Here is a 13,849-nt window from a genome sequence, read left to right as displayed (position 1 = left end):
GTAGAATATATCGTGAGGGGTGAGGTGGTGCTTGGTGTTTGCAACTATACTATCACATCAGCACACCTCTCCTTATTACTGACCACTTTATCTGAGCCTGTTTATATTGTTATTTGGGGCTAAGATGGCTCATTTTAATGAAACAACTCAATAAATTTAATTTTAATCGTTCTATCTTCAGGCAGTACAACAGACAAGGGTACACAGAAGGGAAAAGGGGCAGTTGCCCACGGCAACACCGTGAGCAACAAGAGTGGTGAATGAGCCGAGTCATACCAGGAGTGTACAAGGTACCAAACGCAGAGCAGGAGAGTAGTGAACAAGCCGAGTAAAACCAGGAGTGTACGAGGTACCAAACACAGAGCAGAAGAGTAGTCAGTAAGCCAGGGTCAATATGAAGCAGGGTCAAATTGTAATGACAGGGATAGGGAAACAGACAAGTGAGCCCTAATCTACCCGCCACTCAATCCCTGCCTACTTGCAACGACCCGCCCTAGGCGACGGGGTACAACTGGGCGACGGTCCCTACACTCAATAAGTGCACGACAGACAACCCGACAAGGAAACACAGAACAAAGGGAAACGGGGCAGTTGCCCACGGCAACACCGTGAGCAACAAGAGTAGTAAACGACCCGAGTCAAACCAGGAGAGTACGAGGTGCCAAACGCAGAGCAGGAGAGTAGTGAACAAGCCGAGTCAAACCAGGAGTGTACACGGTACCAAACGCAGAGCAGAAGAGTAGTCAGTAAGCCAGGGTCAATACGAAGCAGGGACAAGTAGTTCAAGAAGCTGCAGCAGGGCCAGGAAACCAACAGAGAAGACTCACAAGCCAAGGAGGAACAGGAAAGGCAGGTATAAATCGACAGAGGGCGGGAGCTAGCTCCGTCTGGCCAGGCTGTTATAGGCTCTCCCACTCCTAAGCCTGCCATCCTGAGTGGTGGAAGATGGAGTCAGTCTCACAGACATAGAAGCAGGTGCAGACTGATTACCTATGGGCGTGGATACAGAAGCTGTGCCTGGCAGAGCCTTAACACAAATAGTTCAAGAAGCTGCAGCAGGGCCAGGAAACCAAACGAGAAGAATCACAAGCAAGGAGGAACAGGAAAGGCAGGTATAAATAGACAGAGGGCGGGAGCTAGCTCCGTCTGGCCAGGCTGTGATAGGCTCTCCCACTCCTAAGCCTGCCATCCTGAGTGGTGGAAGATGGAGTCAGTCTCACAGACATAGAAGCAGGTGCAGACTGATTACCTATGGGCGTAGACACAGAAGCTGTGCCTGGCAGATCCTTAACACCATGAATGATGTTACATCATACCTTATCAAGAGAACAAAGACTCAGAATGGAATCACTGAGGGGGGGGGGGCATCATCAGGAACATCCATGGTAGCCAACCACTGACCCCACACCTTTTGAAATTTATCAAGGCATCCTCTGTGAGAATATACCAGCTGTTCATAAGTAATAACCTTATTAACAAGTGATTTCCATGATGCTATCGATGGAGCTGTATCTGCCATCCAGTGCATGGCTATAGTTTTTCTAGCCAGAAATAAAGATTCTTTTAAAAAAATTCCAGTGTGGTGTTATCCCATCTTGATATTTACGGACCACAAAAACCTCACTTATCTCCAGACGGCCCAACGACCGAATCCTCGTCAGGCCAGGTGGTCGCTGTTCTTTGCTCGGTTCCAGTTTGAAGTCCACTACCGTCCGGCTGACAAGAATGTGGTGGTCGATACCTTGTCCAGGTCATTCGAGACAGAGGACACTATGGAGTCTCCACAGAGTATCATTAACCCATCCTGCATCATCCCTGTCAACCCTCTGCAAGTTAGAGACATACCCCCGGGGAGGACTTTTGTGCCACACAAGAAGAATCATCCGCTGGGGACACAGTTCCAAATTGGCAGGTCACATGGGTGTCCGTAAGACCAGAGACCTGATCGCTCATCAGTTCTGGTGGCCCACGCTGCCCAAGACATCATGGACTCAGACACCTCCTGCACGGTGTGCGCAGCAAATAAGGTTGCCCACTCCAAACCGGCGGGCCTGCTCCAGCCATCGCCTGTGCCCGATGCCCCATGGCAACATATTGCTATAGACTTTGTCACAGACCTGCCTCTCTCTGCTGGTTGCAGTACGATCTGGGTGGTGGTGGACCGATTCTCCAAAATGGCTCATTTCGTTCCACTGACCGGTCTACCGTCTGCTTCCCGACTGGTCAATCTCTCCGTCCAACACATCTTCCGTCTGCAAGGCTTGCTGTAAAGGATCTGCCTGACACAGCTTCTGTGTCGACGCCAGTGGGTAATCAGTCTGCACCTGCTCCTAGGTCTGATAGAGTGACTCGATCTGCTACCACTCAGGCTGGTAGGCTCAGGAGTGGGAGAACCTATCACAGCCTGGCCAGACGGTTCTAGCTCCCGCCCTCGGTCTATTTATACCTTCATTTCCTGCTTGTCTTTGCCTATGATTCTTTCCTTTTTACTGGCTCTGCTGCTCCTGCTATTATTATTGACCTTGCTTCATTTTGACCCTGGCTTTACTGACTACGCTCCTGCTCTGCGTTTAGTACCTCGTATACACCTGGTTTGACTCAGCTCGTTCACTACTCCTGTTGCCCCATTTCCCTTAGCTTCTGTGTACCCTTGTCTGTCGTACACATATTGAGCATAGGGACCGCCACCCAGTTGTGCGCCGTCGCCTAGGACGGGCCGTGCAAGTAGGCAGGGACTGAGTGGCGGGTAGATTAGGGCTCACCTGTCTGTCTCCCTACCCCGTCATTACACTTGCCTCTACATATTGTGTCGGATCGGGGGGTTCAGTTCACCTCGATGTTCTGGAGAGCCCTCTGCGTACGCCTCGGTGTGAAGTTGGACTTTTCCTCTGCCTACCATCCCCAGTCCAATGGTCAAGTCCAGAGAATAAACCAGATTATGGAGAACTATCTATGACACTTTATCTCCAGGCAGCATGATGACTGGGTGTAGCTGCTTCCCTGGGATGAGTTCTCCTACAATAACCATACTAGTGAGTCCACCCCTAAGAGTCTATTCTTCATGGTCTATGGCCAACACCCTCGTATACCTCTTCCTGTTTCCACTACGTCCCAGGTGCCTGCAGCGGACTCTGCATTTAGGGACTTTCTACAAATCTGGCAGCAGACTCGATATTCTATTCTGCTGGTGGTCAACCGCATGAAGAGAAAGGCAGACACCAGAAGACGAGCGCCTCCCCAGTTCCTTCCGCATACTAAGGTCTGACTGTCCACTAGGAATATCCGGCTGAGGGTGCCATTGTACACGTTTTCTCCACGGTTCCTTGGACCCTTCGAGATTTTCCAACAAATCAACCCTGTTTCCTACAAGCTTCAGCTGCCTCCTACCCTCAAGATCCCCAACTCCTTCCATGTCTCCCTGCTGAAGCCGGTGATCTTGAACCGCTACTCCAAGACTTCCACTCCTGCAGTGGCTCCCAGTGGTTCATCAGAGTCTTTTGAGGTAAAGGAGATCCTGAACACCAAGAGAATGGGGGTGGAGAACCTTTTATTTGGTGGATTGGAAGGGGTTTGGTCCTGAAGAGAGGTCCTGGGAGCCAGAAGAGAACCGCAATGCCCCTACCTTCCTGAACAAGTTTCTCTCTCGTTCTGACCCCAAGAGGAGAGGGCATAAGAGGGGGGGATACTGTCATACCCATGGACTCGGGCCGTCAGGTTCACTCACCTCCTGACGCCCGCAGACATGGAGCTTTGAGCGCTGGTCCCCATCTCCTCCTCTGGAGACGCCAGCGCTCACTTCCGCTTCTCCCGGCCGGGTCCCGTAGAGTGCGCGCACACGCTCGTGACCGCTCTTAAAGTGTCGGCGCGCACCTGAAATTAATACTAAATTAGCCCATGAGCACCCTGGACTATAAAGAAGGGCCCAGCCCCTTCCTGCAATGCCTGAGCATTGTTGTCATACCCAAAATTTGTCTAAGCAAATGATCTCCTAGTGTTTCCCAGTTCCCAGTGTTCCCCGTTCCTGTACCTGTATCCCGTGCTATCCTGGTTAAGTGCCGTGCTGAGCTCAAGTCGTGCCGTGCTGTATACCACGCCTGTCCTGCTACACCACGCCTGACGTCAGCATGCTGCCTAGTCCCAGCCGAGCCTGTCTCGCTACTGTCCAAGCTTCCACAGGTACACTATACGAACTATAGACTGTGACCTGTGTCCTGTTGGCCATCTGCCATACCGCCAAGGCGGTACGGCCCAGTGTGTCCACGTACCCAAATTGACACGGCATCTAAGTGGTTAATGGCAGGGATCGGAGCTAGCTCCAGTCCCTGCTGTTACAGCAGGCTTTCAGCTACAACATACAGCTAACACCCGCTGCTGATGGCAGAAGCTGAACCCACGCCATCTTCTTGTCGTAAGTATACAACATTTTGCGGGAAGCACTGGCTTTCCCGGACATATACTTACGACAAATGTTGGGAAGAAGTTAAATAGCAAACTGGCATTTTAATGGAAAATAAAAATCATTTTTAAAATCTATCTCTCTTACATGCTTCTATCATCAAAAACTACATCACAATTACTGGTGAAACAGGAGCGCCTTCGAAGGATTATTTTTTCTGCCTACAATGAGTCATGCAGGGGTATTCAACTCATGTACCTTATTGTGTAAGTGCTGCCTATACAGGTTCATAAAAGGGAGGAGGGAGTAGTAGAAGGAGCAGAGTTTGGGACGTGCCGTCCATGGTAGCCATGGACAAATAGGGATCAGATCAGCTACATCAGAGAGGACATGGACGTCTCTCGTAATAACTGTAAGCCTTTTCTTACTCTCTAGGAATGCTGGCGCTTTTGAATCTTGGAAATGGCGCAAGTACGCTGATCACCTCAAATTAGTAATTGGTCTAACATTCAATGCTCCGATTATGCAACCCCATTTGTACAAGCCTGGAAAATACATTTAAATAAACTATATGTTTAATTCAACTCTATGTATAACTTTGCAAATTAAAATTGATGACACACTGGGCTTCTTGAGGACAATATTTATTCAACAAACCATGAAGAAGAAAGAAAACAAGTACAATATTTTAGTTTTGACTATAACACTTGAGGTTGTTCTTGAAGTAGAGTAGGCCCATTTTAAATTTAATTTGTTCATCATTATTGTATCTAAATTTCGTGTAATTTTTCTCACATTCTGTTTCTGCTGCTATTTTTTGCTGGTGACCAACAACAATGTCGTTACAGGAACCAATTTGTAGAGTACCAAATCCATCAAAGAAAAATTCTGTGAAAATAAGAAGTGTAGATTGTTGAAATTTATATCTTGTGACAATACCTTTATACACAAAGATCTATTATACATGTTGTTAACCGCTTGGAGACATAGACAGTTGTGGCCTTGTGGACACAGCTGCATTTTTCAAATCTGCCATGTATAACGGTAATAACTCTGGAACGCTTTTATTTATCCAAGCGATTCTAAGATTGCTTTCTCGTGACACATTGTCCTTTATGGTAGGTGTAAAATGTGGCCAATACAGTTAAGCCTTATTCACACGACAGGGTCCCGACCGAGACCAAGTGTCGGCCGATAAAAACTGCAGTTTTTCCCAGCCGGTTTGCATTAGTTTTGCATCCGTTCCGGGCCGGGCATATCTGGACAGTGACATCAGGGGCAACTCCTGAAGGGGATTACCCATGTGGCCAGTGATTCCACTTCAGGAAAAGCCCCTGTCGTCTGTGTCCATTTATGGACACTGAACGTTACTGGCTTCGCCTGGTGTGGAATCCCCGGTCACAGAGTGTTCGGGGATTCCGCTTCAGGAGTTTCCCCTGATGTCACTGTCCAGATATGGACAGAGTCATCAAGCGCTCTGTCCAGGAGCGGAATCCCCGAACACACAGGGATTCCGCTCCTTCAGGGAGCTAAAGTGGGGCTAGCACATAGCAGAGATATACCTCCCAGTTCTGCTATAGTGGTGTCACTACAGCCGCAGCAGCTGCTAGCGGCGCCATCGGCCATGGGAGGTGTCGCTGGGCCAGGGCGCTTTTAAAACAAGCAGGGGTAGGGAGCCAGCGCAGTGCTCCCTTCCACCTGCTGTACACCCGAGCCCTACAACACAGTGTAGAAAGTTACCTCCAGCGTACAGCCATTCGTCCGAATGGCATAAAGTCCTCCTCCTCACATGCACTCTGCGCTGTGAGGAGAGAGCGAGCGACGGTAGACACGGCCATCACTCGTGACATTCCGGTGATGGCCGTGTATTACCTGGCCCTATAGACTTCTATGGGAGCCGGGCGGCCGGGTGAACGGCCGAAAATAGGGCATGTCCCATTTTTTGACGGCCGGTCTTCCCGGCCCGTCAAAAAATCGGTCGTGTGAATAACCCCATTAGGGGTCTATTGTTCCTACTGCAGCCGGGTGATAGCCGTTTTATGAACGGCCGTTGCCTGGCCGGGAACCCTGTCGTGTGAATAAGGGCTTAGAGTTTATTTGTGAAAAACATAAAAATTTAGAGAACATTTAGAAAAATTAGCAGTTTTTGAAATTTGCTTGTAAGACGGATAGTGATACCACACAAAATAGTTACTAGCTAACATTCATTATGTGTATACTTTATGTTGGCACTATTTTTTTGAACACCCTTTTATTATTCTAGAATGTTAGAGGCTTATAACTTTAGCAGTAATCTACTACATTTTCAAGAAATGGGACCAGTTCAGTTCTGAAGTGGCTTTGAAGGGCTTATAGATAAGAAACCCAAGATAAATCACCCCATTTGAAAAACTGTGCGCCTCAAAGTTTTTAAAACAGCATTTACAAAGTTTCTTCACAGGATTTAGAGCAAAGTGGAGGTAAAATGTACAAATGTGATTTTTTGCAGAAATTCTATTTTTAATCTAATTCTTCCTGCAACACAGAAGGTTTTACCAGAGAAACACAACTCAATATTCATTGCCAAGATTCTGCAGTTTCTAGACATATCCCACATGTGGCCCTAGTGTGCTAATGGACTCAAACACAGGCCTGAGAAATGATGGAGCACCTAGTGGATTTTTGGACCTCCTTTTTATTAGAATATACTTTAGACACATTGCCAGGTTTGAAGAGGTCTTGTGGCACCAAAACGGTGGAAACCCCAAAAAAATACATCATTTTAATTTTCTTAAGGAATTAAAAGGATAAAAAACACCCCTACATTTGTTAATCAGTTTTTCCTGAGTACGGTAATGCCCCAGATGTGGTCATAAACGTCTGTTTGGACACACAACAGGGCTCAGAAAGGCAGTAGCGTTATTTGGCTTTTTGAGCTCAAATTTTTCTGTAATCGCTTTCGTGTGCAATGTCGTATTTGCAAAGCCCCTAAAGGACCTAAATAGTGGAAACACCACCATAAGGACACCATTTTGGAAACTACACCCCCTAGGAAATCTAGCTGTAGAGTAACAGTTTTTTTGCGCAATTTGAATAAAGCAGTGAAAATGAAAACCTACATTTTTTCAATAAAATGTAGAATTCATATTATTTTCACAAGGAAGAAAGATAAGCACCACGACATTTGTAAAGCAATTTCTCACTAGTACAGTAATACCCCTTACATGTTCATAAGCTGTTGTTTGGACACAAGGCAGAACTTAGAAAGCTAGTAGCGTCATTTGGCTTTTGGAGCTCAAACTTTGCTGGAAAGGTCATTGGGTGCCATGTCACATTTGCAAAATAGTAGAAGCTTCCCAAAAGTGACTCCATTTGGGACACTATATCCTCAAGGAACTCATCTAGGTGTATAGCAAGCATTTTGACCCAGAGGTTTATTTGCTGAATTTATTTGAATCAAGCCATAAAAATGAAAATCTAAATTTTTTTTCCAATAAAACGCAGAATTGTATATTTTAACAAGGGATAATGGAGAAAGCACCACCACATTTGAAAAGCAATTTCTCCCAAGTACGGAAATACCCCACATGTGGTAAAAAAAAACTGCTGTTTGAACACACAGCACGGCTCAGAAAGGTAAGATAAATATTTGTCAATCAGTTTTTGCTGGATTGGTTTTTCGGTGCCATATCACATTTGCAGAGCCCCTGAGGTAAAAGTACAGTGGAAAACCCTGAGAAGTGACTCCATTTTGGAAAATACACCCCCTCAGGGCATTCATCTAGGAGTGTAGCGAGCATTTTGACCCCACGGGTGTTTCAAAGATTTTATTAGAATTGGCAGTAAAAATAAAAAACACCATACACTTTGTTATTCAATTTATCCCAGGTACCGAAATACCCCATATGTGGCCCTAAACTGCTGTTTCGGCAAATGGAAGGGCTTAGAATGGAAAACAGTGCTATTTGGCTTGCGGATCCCATATTTTACTAGATTAGTGTTCGGGTGTTATGTCGTATTTGTAAAGCCCCTGAGGCACTAGATTACAGCGGAAACCCCAGAGTAGTGGCCTCATTTTGTAAACTACACCCTCAAGGCATTTATCAAGGGGTGTAGTGAGCATTTTGACCCCACATGTGTTTTTTTTTATTAGAAATTAATGCGCAGTGAATGGTGAAGAGCAAAAATTCAATTTTTCACTGATTTGCAATTTTAGTGCGCAAAATATTGTTCCCAGCTTGTGCCACTGAAGACAAACACCTCATAAGCTGTTAAGCGTTTTCTCCTAGGTATGGCAGTGCCATATATGTGGACGTAAACTGCCGTTTGGGCACACTGTAGGGATCAGAAGGGAGGGAGCACTAATTGGCTTTTGAAGTACGGATTTTGCTTGGTAGTAGTTCTGTTTGGGGTTTTACTGCTATTTCAGTTTATAATGTGGGGGCATATGTAAGCTGGGTAGTGTATATCAGGGTATTATGTATATAAGGGCAAGTGGTATAAAATCCATGGATGTGTGGCCAGTGTCACACTGATAAATTGTGTCCAATCTTATCCCCCTTTTGGATCAAACTCTGCACCTTTTGTGTGGCCTTTTTTTTTGTCAACGGAGCTGTATGAGGGCTTATATTTTGCAGGAAGAACTGCAGTTTTTATTGGTATTATTTTGGGGTAAATGCATCATTTGATAACATTTAGTTTTATTTTTTTGGAGACGAGTTGACCAAAAAACAGTAATTATGGTATTTTTTTATTTATTTTTTGTTACGACATTTACCGTGCGCTTTACATGACTTAAAAACTTCATTCTGCCGGTTGCTACAATTACATCAATACCATACGTATGTCTATAGTTTTTTATTTTTATGTTTCATTTATTTGCACAATAAAATAAAGTATTTTTTAAAATAATTTTTTTTGTGTCGCCATATTCTAAGAGTCATAGCTTTTTTTCACAGAAAAAAAAAAGTTGTGTTTGCGCTTGTTTTTTGTGGGACAGCCTGTAGTTTTTATTAGTACCATTTTGGGGTACATGCCATTTATAATCACTTTTTATTCCACTTTTTTGGAAAGCGAGGTGGCCAAAAAACAGTGAATCTGTTTGTAATTTTTTTGTCTTATTTTTATGGTGTTCACTATGCGGGATACAAAAATGTATAGTTTTTTTTATGTTTTCATTTTTTTCCCCCATTATAAAAGGCTTATTATGGGAAAAATATTTTTTGTGTTTCAACTTTAAATTGACACACTTATTTTTCTACAACTATTTTTTATACTTTTATTTTTGTCCCACTAGGGGACTTGAACTTACAACTGTCTGATCGCTGTTATAATAGCGTAGTATATTCTACCTGTCAGTATAATAGGGGCCTAATAGGCATGGTAGACCAGGAGGCCATTGTTCGGTCTCCAGTTAATATAGCATCCATCAGCACCCCTGCAATCACGTTCTGGGGGTGCAGATAGGCTACAAACCACTTAGATGCTGCAGACACCATTGACTGTGGTATCTAATTGGTGGGGATGGGAGTTAGCTCCGGTTCCTGCCGTTACAGTAGAACATCAGCTGTAATATACAGCGGACACCCGCTGACACCCGCAGTTACGTTGCATTGCGCTAACACCTTGGCGGCAGCGACGTAACAATTCACCAAGGGGTTACATTTATGCTCTTAGTTTGTATAAAAGTTCTGTAAAAATATTGTAATAACTTTTGTGCAGGTATACATATACATTAGATAAAACATAGGGATCATCCTATTCACCCAATTGAATTTGTCATGGCGGGGGGGAAAGAAGAGTAGGGAGTATAAAAACTGTCGCCCAAGAATGATTTAATGTGTATGGCCACCTTTAGGATTTGTATAATGTGACCATTTCAGTATTATTTATGTTGTTATGAGATCAGCCCAAAAAAGGTGATTTACAGCATTCGGACCACTTGTCTTTTACTGGCTCCATATAAAACAGTGAGTGCACAGAAGATACTAAAATTATTTTCTCTGAATTTTTATTTTATTTTTTAAACATGATTATATTTAGTGAAATCTGTCATTACTGTAAAGAGGAGAAATGTCACTATTTTAAAAAATTTCACACTTGAAATATAAATTAAAAGTTGAGTAACTGTAAATTCTTTGCTTTAGGCTTCCTTCACACACTTTTTTCCACCGTTTTAAAATGCATGTTGAAAAACACCATGTGCTTCAAGCGTTTTTTAACTCTGTTTTTGTTGGCATACTTTACTTTTTGTCCCTTTTTGCAAGCATTTTTCCTGGCATTTATAAAGTCCCAGAATAGACTGTAGAAAAAAAAAAATCGCTATACCTAGAGCATGCTGCATTTTTCTTTTAAAAAAAGACACCAATGACCTTCAAAATGCTATAAACCAAAAATCTGTGTATGTAGTCTATCATACTTTACTTTACACTTTAACCCCCTCCCACATTTCGACATACTATTACGTCCTTACCATGTTCTTACCGCAATAGGACATAATAGTGCGTCCAGTGGATGTAATAGACAGCCGACATCCAGCTGCAATGTCCGCCATTGGAGGTAACTATGATTATGGGCATTTCACCCCTTAGATACCACTGCTCTAGACCACTGCTTCTAAGTGGCTACAGCGGGAGCTCCCTCTGTTTTCCCTTCGCGTCCTGCGTCACTATCGATGGGTTGCCATGGAGCAAGGGTTCTAATAAGTGCTTAGACTTGTATCCCTCTTGCAAACCAAAGCCCTTTAGTCACACGATCTCTGATGCGTCTACAAAGAAGGTAGAGGAAGCCGTTTGATTTCCCTGCCTGACTCTAAATGAATCATCAAGAAGTCAGGGATTTTGGTACGATTAGTAAATTATGAAAAGATTTACTTTTTGATGATAAGAGGAATGTAATATTCACTGGCCGAAAAACCCCTTAAATGTTAAAGTAGGCTTCTTAAGGTGTTAATGTAACATTAAAATAACACACAAAAAAAGGCGGCAATAAACGCAGTAATACGCGGTTTGTGAATTCAGCCTTTTTTAGTATTGATTTATAGTCGATATCGAGTTATTTTATGTTGTGTCCTTCATTCATACCCATGGTTGCTTTCAATACTTGTTCCCAGGGTCGCCATCACGGCAGTATTGCAGTCAGGGACACGGAGTAAATGAAAAATAAGTAGGGGCCCACCGCCGCTAACCGCTGTCATCCGCCTCTGCCCGCAGAAGCTCTATGCATTGGTCCTTCGCAATAGGGCCCGAGCTCCCATGGTTTCACTTTGGAGGAAAGAACGGGCCCCATTGCAAACTCCCATTCTTTCTATCAAAGTAAAAGCATCGGGGCCACCCAAGCAAACAACTGCCGTTGGATATATCATTGCCGATGTCCCAGCCGGACGACCTCTTCTTCTACTCTCCTCTTCCACATCTATGCAAAGTGCCTGCACTGTGTAGCTATGTGTAGGGGAGGGGAGAAGGAGGAGGCAGTCTTAATTTATGAATCGGTGGCGGGATTTCTGTTCCTGCCATTTTTGCCACTGCTGTCCGTTGCTCACATTTATGGTGATGACTGGGGTCAATGAGCAATGTGTATAGAATAGAGGCAGCAACAGCGCTATTGCCGCTATTGGTACTGGTGATCATATGACTGGTAACATGATCACCTGGATGCAGTTAGTGGAAGACTGCTGCTGGGTCTAACTAAACAATATAACAGGGCTGAATTCCCCTGTGGAGACCATTTAGCAGAGGAAAGGTTTGTGATATAAAAAAACTTTGAGGGTCTTTTCTGACCTTTGACGGACAGACCATAATAATAAAAAAAAGCAGAAATAAAATAAATAAAAATACACTTAAAATACCACCCCCCAAAGAATAACATTCCCCCACCAAGCATTGTCATAATGCTAGACCTGACCAAACAATCCTAAATTAGACATCAAAATGTATGGGATAAAAGGATAATCACAAATAAAAAGTCTATTCTAGGGTAATACTAGATTATTACCAATAAAAAACAAAACAAAATTTTTTTTCAAGTATTTTTTTTAACCTATTAGGCCCTGTTCACACAGAGTTTTTTGGCTGTGATTTTGACACCAACGTGTCGGAATCAGCGCTAAAAAAACCGCCTCCCTGCTCTTTCTTCCCGCGGTTCTGTCTGAACTTCCATTGAAATCAATGGGAAGCAGAGAAAGCGTTTTTCACTGCGTTTTTTTGCCCAAAGCAAAAATTATGTGTAGAAAATTATAAGAAAAGAAACATGAATTTGTCCAGGAAAAAACCCACAAAATCGTTAGCCCACCAAAGGAAGTTATTGCCGTTTAACGAATGTGTGCTTGAAATGGCTTATCGGTATCTAATTTTGAAGGTTCAAAATAGCCTGGAGCTGAACCGGTTAGGCCCCATGCACACGATCATAGATCTTGTCGTAATTACGGATCCATTCATTTCTATGGCAGACGGACACCTTTACGGGAAGGTGTCCGAGCCGTAGAAAGTTTGTGCAAAAGATAGGACATGTCCTATTTCTTTCTTTTTACAGACCGTGCTTCCATGCTTTATATGGGAGCATAGCCCACAAATGCGAATAGCTTTCCGTGGCCGTTCAAGCCCATAATCACGGACAGTAATTACGGGCTCGAACGTATGCAGGGGATAAAGGGGATATCCGGGATTTAAAAGTTGATGGCCTATACTTAGGATTAGCCATCAAAATAAAATTGGTTGGGGCATCCCCGCCAATCAGCTGTTTGAAGTGGCAGCGGCGATCATGCGAGCGCTGCAGCCTTTTCAATGTTTACATCAGGTTTCTGGCTGTTTTTACTTGAACACGCCGCCTTTACTTTCGTAGTTGCTGTGCATGGTATTGCTGCATTGTCCCATTCCAGTGACTACAACAGTATTAAAAAAACTGCTTTCTACTGCTCACACTCTAGCGCAGCTCTACAGAGCTCTCGATTTCAGCACAGAAATAGCCAGGTTCCTCCTCTTCCACTCGAACACTTAACACAGCTTTCTAGGTAAACCACCGTTTTAAAGAGTAGGCACCACCCCCAGGATCAGGATGCATCGTAACCGTACTGCATCATCCTGGCGCTGTTATGGTGCAGCAGAAATGTAGCAAACATTGTGTCCGGGGCGTACATCCCGGTGCCAAGAAAATTAGCCAGCAGCCTAACCATCATTTCACCTGTATAAATAAATGGCCACAATGTCAGGTTATGATCACACGGCTTATTTTCAGGCTTATTTTGAAGCGTATAAGGCTCGTATTCTGCTCCAAAATACACTTGAGGAAATACGACTGCAAACATTTTCCCATTGATGTGAATGGTAAATACGCTGTGCTGTTCACATGAGGCATATTTTTACGATGCTGAATTTAAAAAAAAAAAGCCTATTAAGAAAAAAAGCATTTTTGGAGCCGATTTTCCATTGACACTGCAAAAAACCTCCTCGAAAAACAGCTAAAAAAAAAAGCCACAGA

General features: G+C 43.9%; 1 protein-coding gene across 1 annotated transcript in view; it reads right to left on the bottom strand.

Moving 5' to 3' along the window:
• Positions 1-5,084: 5,084 nt before the first annotated feature.
• The window catches only part of B4GALNT2 (beta-1,4-N-acetyl-galactosaminyltransferase 2 (SID blood group)), a 118,349-nt gene continuing 109,584 nt past the window's right edge, over positions 5,085-13,849 (bottom strand). The window contains exon 10 of the mRNA XM_075836742.1: positions 5,085-5,284. Coding sequence (XP_075692857.1) covers positions 5,085-5,284 — 200 coding nt within the window. The remainder of the gene's footprint in view (positions 5,285-13,849) is intronic.

The sequence above is a fragment of the Rhinoderma darwinii genome, chromosome 9 (assembly GCF_050947455.1).
Source record: "Rhinoderma darwinii isolate aRhiDar2 chromosome 9, aRhiDar2.hap1, whole genome shotgun sequence".
NCBI lineage: Eukaryota > Metazoa > Chordata > Amphibia > Anura > Rhinodermatidae > Rhinoderma > Rhinoderma darwinii.
The sequence above is the reverse complement of the archived record's forward strand: the minus strand, read 5'-3'. Positions and strand labels throughout refer to the sequence as shown.